This window comes from Morus notabilis, unplaced genomic scaffold (genome assembly GCF_000414095.1).
Source record: "Morus notabilis unplaced genomic scaffold, ASM41409v2 Scaffold923, whole genome shotgun sequence".
NCBI lineage: Eukaryota > Viridiplantae > Streptophyta > Magnoliopsida > Rosales > Moraceae > Morus > Morus notabilis.
The window spans coordinates 92,537-114,135 of record NW_010359460.1 but is presented as its reverse complement, the minus strand read 5'-3'; the positions used below and the strand labels follow the sequence as shown (position 1 = coordinate 114,135).

Genomic DNA, 21,599 nt, shown 5'->3' with positions numbered 1-21,599 from the left:
AAACAAAGCTTCAAGCAATTCTTGGCAATTTTGGTGAAGAAAGATATATTCTTAGCAATTGTTTTTTTTTTTTTGTTTTAAAAGCATTAGCGGCCGGTGCTCATTTTGATATATATATATATATAGGTGTAATAACATATAGCTGATCTTGAGGCATGACTATGGCTGATGCTTCGTCTTCATCACCGTCTTCTTCTATAATTACGATCACAAAGAAGTACGATGCATTCATCAGTTTCAGAGGTGAAGACACCAGGCATAACTTCACAAGCCATCTTTGTGCCGCCTTACGTCGGAAAAAAGTCGACATTTACATCGACGAGGACGATCTCGAGAGGGGAGAAGAAATTTCACCGGCCCTTTTACAGGCAATAGACAACTCAAAGATTGCGGTGATAATTTTTTCGGAAAACTATGCGTCTTCCTCGTGGTGCTTGGACGAACTGTTGCAAATTCTCCGTTGCAGAGAAAACAATGGACAGCTGGAAGCTGTGCCTATTTTCTACAACATTGATCCTTCATGCGTGAGAAAACAGCAGGGGAGCTACGCAACTGCATTTGCCGATCATGAAAAGCGATTCAAAGACAGGGTGAAACTTCACGCGTGGAGGGATGCATTGACCAAAGCAGCCAATTTATCCGGTTGGCCTTCGAATGAATTTCGGTAATTTTAATATTAAACTTTGAGACTCTTTTATTGCAAAATATTAGATTTTTATATTTACAGTATATGTATACGTTCACTGGTATACATGGTACATGCCATGGAGCACGATGTACAAGATTTTATCTAAAATTAAGCTGATCTGTAATTGTCTCCGATCCGGATACCGAATTATAGCGACACATGTATATTTTTTTTAAAAATATGTATATTTTTTCTTAAAATATATATAATATGAGGAGACAATTATAATTTGTCTAAACACTTATGTTTTAAAAAAAAATATACTTGGCCGTTTTAATCGGATACTGAATTGGAGACTTTACCTATATATATATATATATATATATTATGTTCATGTTCTTCCATAGTTATTGCTCATATAATTGTTCCATACCATCTTGTCACTAGTATGATTTATCGTGATAACTATATATGAGAAACTTTAGGGCGTACTATCACTATCGATAGGTAATCATAACATATATATAATTTGGATGAAGTGTTTGTTTGAAGGAATGCTTTTACGGTTGGGATCGCTGATTATCATAGTAATTAGTATAATGAACTTTTTACTAAATTGCTTCAATTTTATAGGTAAAAATTAGAACTCGTAATGAAAAACAAGGAAATTGTTCTAACGCATCATAAAACTATGAAAAATTACAGAAGAAATTAAAAGGAGATAATACCAATATTACTAACCGTAAAAAGAACGTATCAAAAGAGGAGAAGTTCTACGTAATTATATCTCTAATTATTTCTATTTTGAAGTATTTATACTTCTTATCAATTTATCGAAATAAAGGGAAATTCCATGCGTGAAACAAATATCTGCGTTGCTTTTTTTGTCATCTGTCTTGAAAGAACTTTAGGCATGATGATCACTTGATCAGACATCACGTACTTCCATGGTTTTCCTCATTTCGTTCCGGCTCTTCCTTTTGACTAACTATTATATGTGTTTATATATGTTAGGCCTGAATCCAAACTAGTTGAGACAGTTGTTGAAGATATAATCAGAAAACTGAGAACTAAATCATCAAGTGAGAGTGTCAAAGACCTAGTTGGAATCAACCAACGCATTGAGAAAATCGACTCATTACTGTCAATTGGCTCATCTGATGTTCGCATTATAGGCATTTGGGGCCAAGGTGGCATAGGAAAAACGACACTTGCTTCTGTTATATATAGCAGGTTATATTCCCAATATGAGGGTTGTTGCTATCTTTCAAACGTTAGAGAAGAATGGGAGAAAGGCAGTCGCAAGCAGGGTGACTTACAAAATGAGCTTCTCTCGGAGTTGTTAGATGAAAAGATTACAACGTTGAACATCCCTTTTGTAAGATTAGATTTTGACATGGACAGGCTTCACTCTAAAAGAGTTCTCATAGTTCTTGACGATGTCAGTAATCACGAGCAATTAGAGTTTCTCATTGGTGACCGTGGTTGGTTTGGTCTTGGCAGTAGAATTATCATCACAACGAGGGATATGCGATTGCTTGAGAACCGCGCTGATGCAACATACAGAGTGGAAGAATTAAGCTTTGATGAAGCTTTTCATCTCTTTCATTTAAATGCTTCAAAGAAAAACTCTCCCATAATAAAGGACAAAGAGCTATCAGAAAGGGTGGTGAAGTATGCTAGAGGCATTCCACTAGCTCTTGAAGTTTTGATGGGTTCTCTTTTTAGTTACAAGAGCAAAAAAAAGTGGGAAAGTATATTAGCTGACCTGAAAAATTCTCCTGATGGTAGGGTTCAGAATGTCTACAGAGTAAGTTATGATGGACTGACGGAAAAGCACAAGGAACTATTTCTTGACATAGCATGCTTTTTCAAAGGGGAAAAGAGAGATTTTGTAACAAGAGTGTTGGATGGTTGTGATTTCTTTGATGATACGAAAATAGACGATCTCGTTGAAAAGTCGCTCATAACTATTTCTCCCAAAGATGAGCTCTTGATGCATGATCTGATACAAGAAACGGGCCGGGAAATTGTTCGTCAACAATCCATTAAGCAGCCTGGAAAGCGTAGTAGGCTGTGGATTCCTCATGATGTTTATCATGTATTCAAAAATAATAAAGTACATACAAACGAATCTCTTTCCTAAATGACTAAACTTTCAAAAGAAATATATATATATATATATAGTATTTTTATGTCTTAGTAAAGCTTGTATACGGTATGCTCATTTGTTCTTTTTTGTTATTGTCCTCAGGTGAGTGCAATGGTAGAAGTAATACTTGTTGACGTTTCTAAGATTAAAGAACTACACTTGAGTCCTAAAATGTTCAAAGAGGCAAGTAATCTCAGATTGCTGAAGATTTATAACTCTAGCAACAGTAAAGAGTGCAAATTGTACCTTCCTCAAGATCTTCAGTTCCTCCCTGATGCACTTAGATATCTTCAATGGGATGAGTATCCTTCAAAATCTTTACCAACAAATTTTGATTCTGAGCAGCTTGTTGAACTTATCATGCCAAACAGCCAAGTTGAGAAACTTTGGGATGGAGCTCAGGTAAAATGATTTGTTACAAATTTACATACATACATACGTACGTACATAAGAACATATTTTGTTTTGCCTTTCTAGTGCTAAGTTACTATTCTTGCATTTGTCTTTCTGTTGCAGCCTTTACCGAGCTTAAAAGTTATTAATCTGAGTTTCTGTCAACACTTGAAACATATGCCAGATCTGTCTCAAGCTCCAAACCTTGAGATTATATATCTCATCAAATGCACAAGCTTGTTTCTAATCCCATCACATAACTTTCGCAACCTTTACAAGCTAACTCATTTGTATCTAGACAACTGTGATAAGCTAAGGAGTCTTCCCGACATTAATCGGTTGAGATCTCTTGAAACTCTTCGTCTTTGGGACTGCTGGAATCTTGAAAGTGTTCCAGAAATAAGCGAAAATGTGAGTTACTTGTATTTAAATGAGACGAAAGTAAAAGAATTGCCTGCATCAATTGGGTTTTTGGACAAGCTAGCCGAGCTGCGTCTTCAGAATTGTCGCTTTCTTAAGACTCTTCCGGCAAGCATGTTCCGGTTGAGTTCCCTGGAAATTCTTTATCTATCAGGTTGCTCGTCTCTTGAAAAGATACCAGACCTTCCAAGGAATGTAAGAAAGTTATGTTTGAGTGAAACTAGAATACAAGATTTGCCTGCATCAATTGGTCTCTTGGGAAAACTTGAGTATTTGGAGCTTAAAAGTTGTACCTCCCTTAAGAGCCTTCCAACAAGCATGAGTGAATTGGATTCTCTAGAAGAACTTTATCTGGTGGGCTGCTCATCTCTTGAACAAGTACTAGAGCTTCCAAAGAATCTATTTAAATTGGATTTGAGCGGGACGGCAATAGAACAGGTACCCTCATCAATTGGAGCTCTCTTTAACCTTGTGAATCTTCATCTCACTGACTGCAAAAAGCTTCGGACACTCCCTACCAGCATTTGTAAGCTCAAGTGTCTGAGGTATATTTATCTACAAGGTTGCTCAAAATTTGATAACTTCCCAGAAATCTTGGAGCCTCTGGAAAGTTTATTTTCTCTCGTTTTATCTGGAACAGCTATTAAAGAGCTACCGTCATCGATCGAAAAACTGGTCAAACTTAAAAGCTTACTCTTGAAGAACTGTGAAAATCTCCAATTTCTCCCAAGCAGTATCTACAATTTGAAAATTCAGTCGCTAGACCTTTCTGGTTGTTCACAACTTACAAAGCTACCTCCCCTGAGAACTGTCAATGGTTTTTCCAATTTGTCTAGGCTGCATATGTATGAATGTAATGCATTTAAACTTCCTGACTGCCTTGGTTGTCTATCTTCACTAGAAGAATTGCATCTAAGTGCAAAATTTGTTGATGAAATACCTACAAGCATCAAGCAACTTTCTAAATTGAGAAGTCTTTACGTTAACAATTGGAAGAACCTTCGATCTATACCGGAACTTCCATATGTATGTCTTTTGGATGCACAAGGTTGCACCTCACTGGAGAGTGTGTCGAGTTCGAGGAGTGCACTCATGAAACCTTTTGATCCAAAAAGGTTCGAACAGAATCAGAAGCTTTTATTTTTAGGTTGCCACAACCTGGACCAGAACGCTCGCGATAACATAATAGCAGATGCAAAGCTTAGAATTTCTTCAATGGCAGCACATGCAGCAATCTCGGAGAGCTACATTGTAAGTTTCTTTCTTTTACTGTGTTAGAAGAAATAGATCATCTAGCAATGTTTTATAAGTTTAATAATATTGACTTCTCTGTTAGTGTTGCAGGATTATGATGCTTGCATCTTTTATCCGGGAAACGAAATTCTGAAGTTCATTGACCATCAAGCTAGAGGTTGTTCTATAGATGTCATGCTTCCTGCAAAATGGCGGAGTTCTAGCTGCTTTGGTTTTTTGATATGCTTTGTTGTTAAATTTAATGAGTATCATTATTCCAAGAAAGATTTCCGATGCGACTTCCATTTGAGGACCAAGTATGGTGAAAGTGTCAAACTTGAAACGCCATTATGGACATGTTATGACAATGGCATAAAAGGTACTCAAATACTCAATTCGGATCATGTTTTCTTGTGCTTCAAGTACCCTTCTTCTTGGGCACTGGCTTGTAAAGAAGCAGATGATAACAACATCACCGAAATGTCATTTCACATCTATGCATTGGATTGGCAAACTGGATCACCTGTTCTTGGAAAGTCATGCGTAATCAAATCCTGTGGTGTCCGCCTGCTAAGTCTCCAAGACGCAAACGAATTCCGTGGTCTCTCAAGTAGTAATACAGAATATTGTAGTAGCTCATGCAAAGAAGTTGATGATGCTATGAGCAAATGGTCTGAACCAAGAGAGATTTGTTCACTAGGAAATGAAGAAAAACCAAATGGGTCTGAAACATGTAGAGAAATTGCTTCTGGAACTTTTATTAATGACACTATGCGTGGTGCCAACGAAGAAGAAGTCGTAATAGTACCCGGCTCTGCTACAGTTGAAATAGTGCCCGGCTCTGCTACAGAAGAAGAAGAAGAAGTTGAAATAGTGCCCGGCTCTGCTACAGAAGTTGAAGAAGAAGAAGAAGAAGAAGATGAAGTTGAAATAGTACCCGGCTCTGCTACAGAAGTTGAAGAAGAAGAAGAAGAAGAAGAAGAAGTTGAAAGAGTACCCGGCTCTGCTACAGAAGTTGAAGAATATAAACAAAGCGGAAGTGGGATTTCGGAGCTCTCTAAAACTGCAGAGAAAGATGAGGAGGAAGATCCAAAGTCAATTGCATCATGCGGTTGCTTTTTATTTCTCTCCCATTTTAAAGGTGAGGATAATATTCGGTGAACAAGCTTTCTTGATGATCAATACTCACCATTACTTTCCATTTTCGTACGATTCAGATCGTGCCTATGGATTCATACTATTTTTTCATGCATCTTGATTTTGGATTGCTTTCCTTGAACGTAATATGCATAACTAGGGGGACATCTCATGATTACATTACTATAATTTTACGATTCTAGGATTTTTTTTTTTTTTTTAAAAAAAAAGGTTCTTAATCAGTTATTAATTCTTTTATTTTATAGGATGGCTTTTACGATGTTGTTAACATAATTTGTTTTTAGTCAAAAAAAAAAAAAAAAAGAGTTAAAACACAATTGGAATTTGGATGCAGAGATTTGCGAGGGCATTCTTGGGAAGAAATCTGCGAGCGGAAGAGAGATGCAAACAGGATCGCATAAAGCTGCTGAGGAGCGACTTCAGGAACTGGTGGAAACTGTACAAAGTCTTCAATCAGAGAACATCATGTTACGAGATCAAAACATTCAGCTTTCGCAGTATCTCCAAATGTTGACCCTCAGATCACCGCTGCAGCTGATCGCTCCTCCTCCTCCTCCTCCTCCATTTCCGATGGACACACCTGATCAGAGCCCCGAGAACTGTTTCCCTCCAAATTCTCCCATGGCCGTGGCTGGTCCTCCTACACTGCTGCAGATTATGCCTGATCTGAACATACAGATTTTGCACAACTATTCACAAATGGTGACTCCTGGACATGGCTTTACTGGATTTCAACCGTCAGATCGGCAAGTTCATCAAAATCGACGAATCTTTCTACCGCAGGGAATTTCTACGCATCCACTTGCTCAAAAGAGCCAACTGATATGGCAGCAGCAAGGCCTCTCGCGAACGGTGATGTCGAGACCAAACTGATCATCTATCAACTCTATTATAATTCTGATTCTGGTACACGGGACATGAAAGCTCAAAAGTCATTGTTTGTTCAATCCAATATTTCAGTTTGTGCTGATCTTCTAGGATTTTCTGTTTTAAATATGGGTTTGTTTGCTTTGAGTTATGCAGCAGTAGGACGCTAATCCTTTGGAGGGAACGAGGAAACAAATTAATCTCATTTTTATTTTTTAGGAGAAAGAAAAAATAAAAACGTTTTTAAAATAGTGTTTGACATAATAAAAATAAAAAATAAAAATAAAAATAATTTTTAATTTAGTATAAAATAAGAGAGAAATGAAAAATGACTTTTAGTCATTTTTTATTTTCTCCTCTCTTAAACAGAGAGAGAAAGAGAGACATTAATAAATTTTTTTACACTGAAAATAATTTTTTGATAAAATTATTAAACGTATTTTTAAAAATAATTTCCATCTAAGATTAAAAACGTTTTTATTTCTATTTTTATATAAAAAATAAAATTATTTTAAAATGAATTCTAAACGTACTATTCGAAAAATGATGATTGTATGGATAACTTTTGGTTGGAACTTTGATGGACAGTGTATTTGGATTAAGATGGTTGATTCTAGTTCTTCTCGCCGCACAATCTCAGGCTCTGTTCTTTTTGCTGATTCGAGTTTTGTTATAGTAAAAAGCTCTCAGAAACAGTCACATCTAATTTTTTTGTTACAGTAAAAAGCTCTCACATAACATCACATCTCAACTCGAAATAAAAATTCGAATTAACGAACCGAACGGGCTCTGGCAAAATTTTTAAGGTCTCGTTCACTTCGTAGATTCGAGTTTTCAATTCAAGCTGAGATGTGACATTTTCTTAGAGCTTTTCACTGTAGCAGAAAAAGTTAGATGTGACATTTTCTAAGAGCTTTTTACTGTAGAAACCTAAAACTAAAAACTCAAATCGGTGAAATGAACGAGGCCTAAGACAAGAGGAGATATGTCATGAATCATGGGGCTGCTGGGGACGTATTCCAAACTGGCTATTCACATTTCACAGCTCCCATTAAACGGCTTTACATCAATCTGAATTTGACTTTTTCTATGCACCGCTGTTATCAAAATAACAAAAATTTGTATAGTACAGTTGTATTAGTGTGCTCTCATTTACATATGGCATTTGTATTTCCGTTATTATTGCCCTTTTGAGCTGATGTTAACTCTTCATTGTATTTTTTTTTAATTTACTTCAATAAAATGAGTGGGAAATTACTTGGGCCATTTTGGATTATTTGAGCTTTTGAACATGCTATGATATATGTTTTTTTTTTTTTTACTGAGAAAATTATAGTACTTATTTTTAAAAGGGTATGAGTCTAGATATTTATCTTTTATTCTTTATTAATTCTCTTTTATTAGTATAATTATTTAATTAAAAAAATTATTAATCAAGACTAAGAGGTAAAAATCATGACTCATGTAAATAAAATTGAAAATTTTTTCAGGCCATTGGATCAAACTTACCAGCGGCCGTGATTGGTGCATGCATTCCACGCGCGTGCAGCGGCGCGTCCAGTGGGGGAAGGGACAGCGTTTCAATAGGTGGGCCCGGCCACTTTCTTCCTCCGACCAATCACCAGGCTACACATGGCAGGCTATCGGTCTTGGATAGCACCCGATTCTCTACTATGCACTCACGTGAGATCGGTTTTTCTGGCGAATGTATACTGACACATAGCAACTTATTTGAGCGAACCAATTACCGAGCGCCACGTGAACGCCCAATCAGTAACTGACACATGACAATTCCATAAGGATTTCATCGAGGTTTTACTGTAATTATCTCATTTTTGTTTAGTATTAGTACTTTTTTTAACTTTAAACACCAATTAAAATAAAAAATAATAAAACACTAGACTCCAATTGAAAAACTTTCTGTGCATTAAAATTCATTACCCATCGAAAAGAAGAAAACTGAAAAAAATAAAATAAAAAAATGCTCAAATCAAGAGATGAAGAATAAAACTAATAGATAACATGCTAAGATTTTAACGTGTAAATTTTTCCTCTTTTTTTTTTTTTTGAAGAAAAATATGCAATTTCATTAAGCCAAATCGGCGCGAATAAACGGAGTGGAATAGCATCAAAACAAACTAAATTTGACTCAGAAAGATAAGTATGCAAAGTTTGGCGTTTGGTTCATAGATTCAAATCATATGATTAGAATCATTTTCGATTTACGTGTATTTTTTGTGAAAGAAAATATTGTAGTGAATCACGAACCATAATTCGAATTAGGGAACGAATCTAGATACCAAACAAGACTCGAGTAACAAAATTACCATCTCTAGGAACATGAACACGTTTCGAGTTGGAGACACGGGAGAGTAACCCGACTATCTCTTCCACGATGACCCCCATCTTCTGCTGGTGAGGAAGCACTGGAAACCGCTTGAACCACCCGTAGAGCGTCAAATTCCGCCATGTGAATCTTCAAATTATAAGATCTAGCAAAAAATATATATATATTAACTTTAAATAATTACTTTTTGAAAGTTAAAATTAATTATATAAAAGATTTAAATAGAGTATATTTATGGCACTTGTTATGCAATAAACGTAAAGTACAATAAGAGACAGAAATGTGATTGTTAACATAAAAAAAATTATTTACATGCTAATTTTTTATTAGACAGTAAATGGTATATCTAATCTACTGAATAATTCTTCCTAAGAAGACCTAACCATTAATACTCTTACCTTGATGCACATTGAATAATTACTGGGTATTGCATGAAGGCTACGGCTGCTCTTTTCATTATTTTTTTCCCCTTTTTAGCCAAGGGAATTATTCTAGCATTTATTTTGTATGCAAGTGGCATGAAGGTGAAATTGGACAGGATATAGACAATTATTCAATATGAAGCTTATACACACAATTACTGAGTACCTAATTTACTTGGATTTTTTTTTTTTTTTTTTGAGAAAATCGGATAAAATTTTTCTGTGTGTCTGTACTATTTATAATTATATAAATATTTATATGTATATATAGGTTAACTTTTGTAACAATTAAGGGGCCACTAGTACAACTAATTTAATATTACACGAGTTTAGTTACCACTACTAATTTAACATTTCTCGACGGCAGTTACCACTACTACATGTCGTCGCAAAAATGTCACATGTCGTCGTAAATAATGGCTGGCGGCAGATCTCGTATAGCATGAACTTTTAGCGCCAAAATAACACTTTTTGCGACGACATATCGTCACAAATAGTCCATTATTTGCGACGCAAATAGTCCCGCACAAATAAAATTTAATTTTTTTCCTGAGCAAAAAAGATTATTTTGACGGGTGGCAAATTTTTTTTGCGACGACATTAATGTGTGTCGTCGCAAACAATGATTTGTATTCCCTCACTAATTTACAAGGGGGGAAAACTGGGCGGGACTCCAAATATTATTTGCGATGACATGTGTACTAAGGCTGTTATATGCCCACGAGCAGAGCCTCCTCCTCTATTTTCTCCGATCGATTTCTCTCTCTCTCTCACTCGGCCTCTCAACGATTTTTTCCGGTTTTCTCACCTCAAAATCTCTTTGTATTCTCTTCAAAATCAACAATGTATACATTAGTTCGCTTCAAAAGACGCCAACATTGTGAATGTTAATGAAAAGAAAAAGGCAGCCCCCAAATATTGCTAATTAATCATCTTTGATCCCTTCATTAAAATAACACGTTTACTTATTTATTGGCTAGCTTAAGAAGTCCTTATGTCGCAAATAATTTGCAGACAGACTTCATATACTTAAACAGTCCAACAAAAGCGTTGTATAAAGCAAACAGAAAAAGAGGAGAAGCTATGGATCATAAAAATGATATCAACACAATTCTATTAGAATTCATGATCATGATCTTCTCAAATATAATCTTTCTGGCTGCTGTGGATTCCAATTCCCCCAGCTCAAGATCTCCATAATCACTTTATCATCGGTCGCTACTTGTTTATGCCAACCCTCAAAACGAGAATCATGTGTTGCCTCCACCGGTAGCCAAGGAGGCTACGGTTAGTAACCACTGCCTTGAGAAGGCTACGAAACATTGCGAAGAGGTATTGAGGTTCCAAACTAAGAAGCATACGTTAAAGTATGAAAGGCAATTCAAGTTGTGTTTCCGATCAAAATACCGGGCATGCGTCGGGAGAATATATAACTTTTATTATTTAAGTTAAGATGGTCATTAGTCAGTCATTGATATTTGATATATCATAATGTATTATTGATAAATCAGTTTTTTTTTTATTTACTAATAGTTTATCATTAATAAACTATTGATTGAGATTGGTTAATTAACGATTAGTATTTGTCAATTAATGATAAACCACCAAGTCAATTTGTGATACACGAATAAATGAGCAGTGATAAAACAGTTTATCACTGGTTTATAGTGGTTTATCACTAATGGCTCCTAATTCAGAGCAAGCCGCCCTATTCTATTTCTAGACACAATTGGGAGAAACTCATAAGAAACTAGAAACGCAATAGTCATTTGCTTAATTTTACAGAACTTTACGAAATTTTGGTCTTTTATTAAAGGGAAAATACCCAACATACCCTTGTATTTTGTTTATTGATACCCTTTCTAAACACCCCATATGTTTTTAAAATCAGACTCAAAATACTCCTAAAGCAATTAAATTTTTAAAATACCAAGATCGCCATTCCAAATCTATATTAAATGCTAATTTAGATATAATTTAACTAAAAAGTTAAATACAAATTTTAAAAAATATTCAAATAAAAATTCTAACCAAACAAATACTTCAATTATATTGAGAGTTTTTCATTCTTTAATATTGATTTTATTTAAGATTTAAGTTTAATAATGTGTTAAATTAGAGTTACTAAAGGTTGGAAAGGATAATCTTGGTATTTTAAAAAATTTAATTGCTCAGAGGTATTTTGAATCTAATGTTATAAATAAAGAGCGTGTTCTAGGCATTTACACAACAAAAGAAATAAAAGTGGTATTTAAACAAAACACATGAAAAGTTTTTGGTATTATCCCTTTATCAAAAAAGACTCAAAAAACAGCAATTTTTGCACATATCCTAATAATTCTCCTCATGTTTTTCAAATTTTGTTATCATTTTTTCGTTCGAACAAAGACATCAAGAGAGAGATTGTGTGTGTGAGAATGTACCATATTTTATTGGGTTTCTTTTTAGGAAGAATTAAATTCAACTACAGCAATTGAATTTGGGGCTATTCCAGTTTTGGTTGATTCGGTCACCAAACCAACACGTTTTTTTTTAGAGAGGGAAACCGAAAGCCATGCCGAATACAAGAGTAATCGGCCGGTTTATCGGTCAACAATGTTCATTTTTCAGCAATGGGTTTGCAATTAATTATACTTTGTGGAAAAAAGACAAACAAAAAAAATATATTGTGTTACTTTTTATAATTTAACTACTGTAAGTGACAGAGCAAGAAATTTTTTTTTCCTTAATGTGGAGAAAAACCAAGATGCTAAACTAAAATTATAAGGCTATTATATTTTCTTAGACTTTCTCTCTCTCTTTTTTTTTCTTTTACCTTTGTTTTATCTATTTTATCCTTTTTAAATTGAGACTACCAAATTATAGGGGTTTTACACAGTGGACAATGGGAGCGGGCCCCACTTAAATATTTTTAATCTAAATTTAAGGCTTGTTCTTTTAGAGTGTGATTTGAGTGTAATTTTTGAGTTGAATTTGAGTTATAACTTGAGTTGAAGTTGTAACTTGAGTTTGTGTTTAGTTGTGTACATTTGAGTTATGGTTTGATATAAGAATCTTTTTTTGAGTTTGTGTTTAAGTGAGTCAAAACTTAAATTTATATTTAGATAGTATTTTAATAAAAACTCAATGGTGATGAAAAATTTTAATAAAGTATATGGATGGAGTTTTATTCGTCTTTTCATTGTCAACACATAAAAATAAAATTATCTCAATCAGGATTAAAACGAAAAAGTTAATATCATTTTTAAGAATAAAAAAAATATTATTCATTAATTTGAGTTTGAGTTTCTGAACTCGAGTTGAAGGGAACACTTAAACTCGAGTTCAAGAGACATTTCTTTCTGAACCTATTATTTTATATCATTCTATCAATAAAATAATTCAACTAATTCAGTCAATTTTAAATTAAAATTACTTTTCCACCCATTAAAATGAATTATTAAAAAGTAATAAAATAAATAAAATAAATAATATAATAATTAAATAAATAATTATCATCTATTCTTTTAACTCTCTCCGATCAAATAGCATAAAAAATTACTATAATTCCTTTGTCCCTCTAACTCTCTTGATCCTTTCAATTCTCTTGATCCCTCTCTCTTCGTCCCTCCAACCAAAGGTCCATAATCACTACCGTAGAAGAAAAATTGTACATCACCCTTTATTGCTCTAACTTTTTATCTTCAAAAGAAGAAAAAACAAAAAACTGCTTATAAGCTTATGCCCTTTTTCGCTCTCTCTCTGCAGGAGGAAAATATCCCGCCAAGATTGAAAAGAAACAATACAATGGAAATTGTACAAAAAAACCAATGAATCAACTATGCCTAATCAGGTATTAAACTTCTAAATCTTGAAGCTCTATGTACAAAATTTCTTTTACACAAAAAAAAAAAAAGAAAGGAGGAGAAGAAGAAGAACATGTAGTACCTATACCAACAAGTTTATGCAAAACGGGGAGAAAAAAGTCCTCAACAGGAAATGTCCTTGGAGCCATAGCTAACTGCTCTGAGGCTTGAATCAGACATGTTTGTCATCCATTTCTTAGGGCCCTTCGATTCCCCCAACACATTATATGCATAAGAAGGCCATGTCACATCTTTTGCTTCGCAAAAGCTTGTGAAGCCCAATCTCAACATCTTCTGTGTCCTATCAAGTACAAGGAGGCTTGAAAATGTTGAAAAACTATTGCCCACAAACACATCTGCTCTCAAGCACACTTCATAGTCAATTGCAGACTGGATCAAATATGGGTACTTCTTGTAAACCCCATCAACACCCAACTTCTTTTTCTCAAAGGGAATCAGATTTTCTTTCCAACCGCTCAATATTGAAGAGTCTTCAAGCAGTTTATCTGCCACAGCTAGATAAACAACAGTTGGGCTTTGTTTTTCAAGCCCAACAATGTTTCCCCCTCTTTCCATGATCTCTTTCTTGCTACCACAAATCTGGGTTATGTTTAATTTCCTCTCCAAATTCTTGCAGTGAATCATCCAGTCTTTCTCCACTCTCATGTGAACAGCAATATAAGGGAAAGTATTGGGATTGAGACTGTTTTTCCCAGACTCAAGTTTAAAACTTTCCTCAGCTCCAATCTCTTTGATTCTAGACACAACCTTATCTGCTTCAGCCATTATCTCATCCACCAAAACCAAGCACTCAAACACCTTTGCGTAGTCCTTAACAGGCCAATGATCATGCCAAAGAAAAGGGTTCTTCCCAACAATTCTTATCACTTGATGTTCATCAATTGGGTCCTTTTTGTGCTGTTCTAGTTGATCTAAATCTCTCTCCTTTGTCCATCTCCTTCCACTTCCCTTTGGCATCTCGAAAACTTCGGTCCGGTTCATGAGATCGGAGTACTTGCCCAGTTGAACAAACCCATTACAGATCGAATTAAAGCTATCAAACTTAAAAACTTTGTCAAATGAAATTGGTTCCAAAAGATCTATTTCTTTGTAGAAAAGAGAAGCGCTTAAGCTAGGCATTAGAAGAGTCCTGTTAAGAAATCTTGCAGTGAGACAAGACCTCGCAAATGCTATCTTCTGATTGTTCAAACCCCACACGATTTGAGGAACCTCGAGAAACTTGTCGTTTCTGATTGGAGATTCATTGGATAGTGACAAGGAACGGTTGTGGATGAAAACGGCGTCGTTTTCTTCAGACGACGCGCCAAAGGAAGAAGAGAAGGTGGCAAGGAAAATGGCTCTGATGAACAGAGCAATGGCAGCTAAGAAAATGCATTTGGACGCTATGGAATTGAGATAGCAGCTGAGGATTTTCATGGCTTACAGTTTGACGAGATTTCCATTTAAGATTTCTTCAACTAAAGGAATCCTGAGAATTGTAAGTCATTCCAAAGGACATAAGATTCATGATTTTTGGCAACAAAATACATCAAATATTGCTTTAATATAGAAAGAAATTTTACATACCCTGATACCCAGTAAGCCAATAGTCAATCTAAGATTTCCATAAAACACGAAAATCTGCATGACCCAGAAGAAAACCTGTGAAGAAGAATAAAATTTATGAAAAATTATGAAGAAGAAACAGGATTTTTGATTTTTGAAGGATTGACTTTGAATTTCTTACCTCGAATATATCGTCAAATGGTTTGAAGGAAGAGATGTCTATACAAACACAGAAGGTGCCAGAAGGCCACGCATGTGATAGTCATCCAAACTATCATTTTCTTTCTGAAAGCAACAATCCAATACAGAGGAAAAAAAATCATAAAAGAAAAGAAAGAAAAAGAAAGGAACGTGTTTTGCAAGAAAAAGACCAATAAAATGACAGGCAAAAATATCAAAGAAAATACAAAGGTTTTGCAAGAAAAAGACCAATAAAATGAGGCAAAAATATCAAAGAAAATACAAATACTCACTTGTTTATTTAAGCTTGAGCTGTGGCATATGAGAATTTCAAAAATGGAAATGGAATCCAAAGTGGTTTTAAGAAGGAAGGAATCTGAAATCTAAATCCTGAGAAACGCCTAGAGAACAAAAGGAAACAAACAAAAGGAAAGAAAGTCCCCGATTATGCAAAGAAAAACTGTTGAAAAGCCTGAAATCTCGCGGAAGAAAAGCAAAACCAAACCCGGCCCTCACAATCATGACAGCAAATAGCACTGTTTTTAAATATAATAATATAAAATGAAAGCAAAGTTTTCCCACTATTCTTTGAGGAAGAGAAAAGGAAATTTTGTAAAACGCGAAAAAAAAAAAGAAAGACGACAAAAAAAAAATAAAAAACAAAAAAGAGGAGGAAGATTCTGTGAGGTGTAACAGATGGGTGAGAGAGATAGACCATGAATGTTGTTGGGAATTTGCAAAACAGACCAGGAGGCGTCAGTGAAAAATGGACCCAGAAATGCTGTACAGAATATCAACTGTCTAAGCAGATGAAACTCGAGACGCGTTCGCAGCACAAAAAATTTGTTTTCAAATTTAGAAAATATTCGAAGAAAAAAAGAGGCGGTGGAAAAAATTAAATAAAAAAAAAAGAGATACGTGAAATTTAAATTTTTAATTTAAGTTGATATATAATTTTATATAAGAATTTTTTATTGTAATAAAAAATATTATAAGTCTTTAGTTTATTTAAAATGAAGAGGGGCAACCAGTTTTTATTCTACAGAACTCTATCAAAGTATCATAATAATATATTTTAAAAAAATATAAAACTCTAATAAAACTATTAAAGGAGAGTTTTTAGTGATTATGATTGCACGCTGGTTATCTATTATATATAAAAATTTAATGATATATTTTCATAATTAATTATTTATTCTATAATAATTGTTGAATTAATATTTATCAGTTAAAACAATAGTATTTACTAATAAATAAATATGAGAGTAATTATAAATGATAAAACTACACTCAACTATCAAAATACTAGGTACTATAATATAATAAAGTGTTAAAATAATAAGTATTAAAATGATTTTTTTATTAGAGTATAATTAGACGCTACCGTTACAAGATATAGCATTTGAATCTATCATCCTTAAAAATTTTTAAAAATATATTATTTTTCATTAGAAATTGAGAAATTGTTTGGTTTGTAGATTGAAAAGAAGTTTGAACCAAAAAAATTTTAAATTTTAGTGGGAGAATATACAACAATAAAATGGTTTAAAATGTAATTTGAACTAAAGAGTTACCTAATTCTATTTTGATAGGTGTAATTTAATTTATCTCGTCTAAAATAATAAAAAAAATTATCTTTTGAGTAAAAAAAAAATTATTATTGTGCAGTTTGCTTTTTGTCAAACCCAACAAAACCAAGGACACCGTTTCTGTAGACCTGTGATTCTCACCACCTGAGAAAACATTTTCGTTTTATTGAATCAAAAAGGAGCAAAAATGTGGAGAAGCAAAAGAAACTTTAGTTTTATTTGTTGAATTTATTATTGAAGATGATTCGAGTTTTTAATTTAAGTTGAGATGTAATTTTATGTGAAAACTTTTTACTATAATAAAAAAGTTAAATGTAACTGTTACTGAGAGTTTTTTATTGTAACAAAACTCAAATTTTAAATTTAAATCGGTAAAATAAACACGGTCTTAATGATACATTTTCTTAATTAACTATTTACTCTATAATAACCGTTAAATCAATATTTAATAGTTAAAACAACAATGTCCACTAATAAATAAATATAAGAGTAATTATAAATGATAAAACCACACTCAATTATCAAAATATGAGATATTATAATATAATAAAATGTTAAAAAAAAGATATTAAAATGATTTTTTTTATTAGAGCATAATGAGACGCTACCGCTACAAGATATAACATTTGAATCTATCACCCTTAAAATTTGTTTAAAAAATAATAATTTTTATTAGAAATGTAGAAATTGTTTGGTTTGTAGATTTGAAAAAAAGTTTAAACCAAAAAAATTATAAATTTTAGTGGAAGAATATACGACAATGAAAAGGTTTAAAATGTAATTCAAACTAAAGAGTTACCTAATTCTATTTTGATAGGTGTAATTTAGGGTTCGTTTAATTTGTTGATTTGAGTTTTTAATTCGAGTTGAGATGTGATTTTATGTGAGATCTTTTTACTGTAGTAAAAAGTTAGATGTGACTGTTTCTGATAATTTTTTACTGTAATAAAACTTAAATTTTAAACTCAAATCGGTGAAATGAACGGGCTTAATTTATCTCGGTTTAAAATAATAAAAAATTATCTTTTGAGTAAAAAATTTAATATTGTGCAGTTTGCTTTTTGTCAAACCCAACAAAACCAAGGACACCGTTTCTGTAGACCTGTGATTCTCACCTCGTGAGAAAACATTTACGTTTTATTGAATCAAAAAGGAGCAAAAACGAGGAGAAGCAAAAGAAACTTTACTTTTATTTGTTGAATTTATTATTGAAGATGAGACAACTGTATAGCATAACAGGCAGTAACTTAACACAGTTGGGATAGGAATGCAAACCTTGTGCGTTGTAAGTAACAATGGGTTTCTTTCTAGGACTTTCTCTACATTTTTATATGTATAGTTAAGTTTTTAATTGTTAAATTTAATAAAAATTATATTAGATTAAAAAAATACGTAAAATAAATAATTTATAATATAAATTTGATAGCCGAAACTCTTTCATTGTAAAAGTAAGAGGAAAGATATCAAGTGAAACCACAGCATAATTAGAGGTGATCAATGAAATTTAAAAAAAAAAAAAAAATTTAAGAGATATTTTTGTCTAAATGAAGATTTCGTTCATTTTACTGATTTAAATTTATAATTTTAATTTTATTACAGTTAAAAATTTTCACAAAAAATTACATCTAATTTTTTCTATTATGATAAAAACTCTTATATAAAATTATATTTTAATTTAAATTAATAAAGTGATCGAGATAGTATTTATAGCTATGAGTTTTTTTTCTTTTTTGTTTTTATTTATTTATTTGTTTTTATGCAGGGAGCCCGTTTTCAATTACGATGTTGGGATCTGGGGGAGGTCTAACGTCAACCTCGTGAATCGTTCACAGTTTTACTCACTGAGCTTCCTCAATTGAAAAAATAAAATAAAATAAAACCTCGTGAGTCGCGACATTTTTTTACTTTTCAAGAAAAAAAAAATCACATGACACGTTGACTGCAGTTATGAGTAAGCTGGAAAAGAGAAAAAACGTACATAAGGGATTTATTTCTGCTGAAATAAGATTTTGTTCGTTTTGTGTTTTGTGAATTTATAATTTTAATTTAAATTAAAATATAATAATTTTTGAAAATTTTTAATTATAATAAAAAAAATTAAATATGATATTTTTAAAAAATTTTAATTATAAAAATTAAAAATTAAAAATTTAAATCGATAAAATAAATGAAGTCTTAGGCCTCGTTAATTTCACAGATTCAAATTAAAATATGATATTTTTAAAAAAATTTTTATTATAACAAAAAAAATTAAATATTATATTTTTTAAAAAAATTTTACTGTAAAACTTAAAATTAAAAATTCTAATTTTTAGTAATGGACCGTAAAGGTGGACACCGTTGATTGATAAAGTTGACATTCTGTACCAAATTCACCAAAATTATCGTTATAATTTTTTAATTTAATAATAAAATTTATATTAAAAATTATCTATTTTATATATTTTTATTTTAATTAAATTTAACATTTAAAAAATAACTTCACCAATAAGAAAACCTTGCCGAAGAAACTTTGGAACGTAACTACTTGTAAGCAAATCCGGCTGTCATACGGCTTTTACTTGAAAAGCAAGCAGCAAAAGGAAATCCGATTGTCTTATTTATTTTAACACCTCTTCCAAGTCGCTAAGGCTTTTTTTTTTTTTTTTTTAAAAAAAAAAACCAAATAGCCAACGCAGGATGCATAAATAATCAGAGTTTTGTTCATTTCACCGATTTAAATTTTTAATTTCAAGTTTTTATAATAAAAAGCTCTCATAAAATATCACATCTTTTTTTTTTTTTTGCTACAGTAAAATTTTTTTAAAAAATGTCACATTTTAACATAAATTAAAAACTCAAATCTACAAAGTGAACGAAACGCAAATAAAAATAAACCTAGACAATAGATGACAAGAACTATACACTTCTTTATGAGAAATGTGTTAAACAACATACTTGGCCCAACAAAATGAAGGTCACATGGGTACATGATATTGATCGCTGGACACAAACTATAATTTATTACACAAAATAGAAAATGGAAGGCACATGGAGGATGGGCAACTAGAAAGTGCTTGGAAGTTTCATATAGTTCGATAAATGATGGTGATAAGGATGAGAAGAAATTGATTTTCGTTCTCATTTGAATGCGTTTTGTTGGTGGATTTGTGTCATGATTTGGATTATAGTTCGTGACTCGCTACATTATTTTCTTTTATAAAAAATACACGTAAATCAAGAATAGTTCTGAATTATAATTTTAAATTTATAAACCAAACGTCAACACATTTAAATAGTTAAACTTTAGTTCATAATAAATATGTGTGCCGGAATCCGTATTACTATGTGCTGAAACTTGATGTAGCATATGTTAAAAGCAAAAGATATATTAAAAAAAAGAAACAAAACAAAATAAAAATTGTTATCTTGGACAAAAAAGTTTATGGCTTTAATTTTAAGGAATAATATAGTTGGATATTGACAACAAATGGAGAACCTAGTGATAGTAATTTGTAAATGTTAATCAAACATGTTATTAATGAGAATAAGACGTTATATTTATTTCTTTTTTAATGGTATTATAATATAATTTATTTTCCTTTCATAAAAAAAGTTATTGTAAGCCCTTTCATGAGTCGTTATGTTTATCCATTCTTAATGAGTCCGTTTAGTTGGAGAATTCGTTCTCTGATTCGAATTATGGTTCATGGTTCGCTACAATATTTTCTCTCATAAAAAATACACGTAAATTAAAAATAGTTCTAATCTCATGATTCTAATCTATGAACCAAACGGACTCTTAAATATGTCAAAGTTAAAATTCTATACCCCAATATCGAAGAATGCTGGTGTGGAATTACTAATATCACCTTACCGATATCACCTTAGTCGGAACTTTAATAATCATTTAATATATAAGTACTAGTGCTTGGTCATAAATATTGATTAGTATATATTAAACAAGCGAACTAATTAATTGGTCGCCATTAAAGCCGCTCTCTCCTTCAGTAGCAAGCTCATCCATTACTTGGTAGAAGAAAACTCGGGATTCATCTGATCCTTTGTCGTCAGAAAGAAACTAGGACCACACCGGCCGCCCATCCATCAAAGTCTAGGTTAGCAAAACAAATTTAAAGAGTGTATTTAAAACTCGTTTTAAAATGATTTTATTTTTTTGTATGAAAATAAAAATAAAAACGTTTTTAATATTAGACATAAATTATTTTTAAAAATGCGTTTGGTAATTTTATTAAGATATTGTTTTTAATATAAAAAAGTACATTAATGTCTCTCTCTACTCGAGAGATGAGAAAACATAAACAAAAAATGAAAAACAACTATTTTTTATTTCTCTCATATTTTACACTAAATCAAAAAATCATTTTTTTTTTTATTTTTTTATCTTTAATTGTATCAAATCCCCATTTTTCTCCCGTTTTCATTTATTCTTTCTTGAAAAACGTAAAAAACTAAAATAAAAACAACTCCAAACACAACCAAGGATTCCCTCATCAACAATTATTGACAGAAACTCGCCCACGTGAAAATAGGAGAGCAAGATTGTTTGCATGCTCAACCTCGCTTTCATCCCTGTGCCCCTAATTGTCAATATAATTTTTTGATTATTTGAGGGCACTTTCTATGCTAGTTATTGTAAAATGGATTACCGATAGTTATTTACTTTTTTTACGGTAAATTTATATCATAATTTATTTATTTTATATATTTTTTCAATCTGATGTGATTTGATCAGATTTAATGATTAAAAATTAGAACCACCAATACAACAGACTACTAAAGAAACTCCCTTATTTGAG

The 21,599-nt window shown here is 32.2% G+C and overlaps 2 protein-coding genes across 3 annotated transcripts; one reads left to right on the top strand and one right to left on the bottom strand.

Annotated features, from left to right (window-relative positions):
* The first annotated feature begins 124 nt into the window (after nt 1–124).
* Nucleotides 125–7,035, top strand: LOC21389685 (TMV resistance protein N). 2 transcript variants are annotated; one of them, XM_024163145.1, is made up of 7 exons: nt 125–664; nt 1,643–2,747; nt 2,883–3,182; nt 3,297–4,844; nt 4,938–5,745; nt 5,806–5,967; nt 6,319–7,035. In XM_024163145.1, exons 1-7 carry the CDS (start codon nt 156–158, stop codon nt 6,855–6,857), a joined length of 4,971 nt encoding a protein of 1,656 aa, XP_024018913.1. In that variant the 5' UTR covers nt 125–155; the 3' UTR covers nt 6,858–7,035. The 2 variants fall into 2 exon arrangements, with proteins under 2 accessions (XP_024018913.1, XP_010092653.1); XM_010094351.2 differs by having other exon boundaries at nt 4,938–5,967.
* A 6,382-nt stretch (nt 7,036–13,417) lies between these two features.
* On the bottom strand, nt 13,418–15,525 carry LOC21389683 (O-fucosyltransferase 23). Its single transcript, XM_010094349.2, has 4 exons — nt 15,505–15,525; nt 15,213–15,316; nt 15,053–15,127; nt 13,418–14,954 (listed from the first exon to the last, which is right to left on the bottom strand). The coding sequence occupies exon 4, from the start codon at nt 14,900–14,902 to the stop codon at nt 13,589–13,591; it is 1,314 nt and encodes a 437-aa protein (XP_010092651.1). The 5' UTR covers nt 14,903–14,954; nt 15,053–15,127; nt 15,213–15,316; nt 15,505–15,525; the 3' UTR covers nt 13,418–13,588.
* Nucleotides 15,526–21,599: the final 6,074 nt, after the last annotated feature.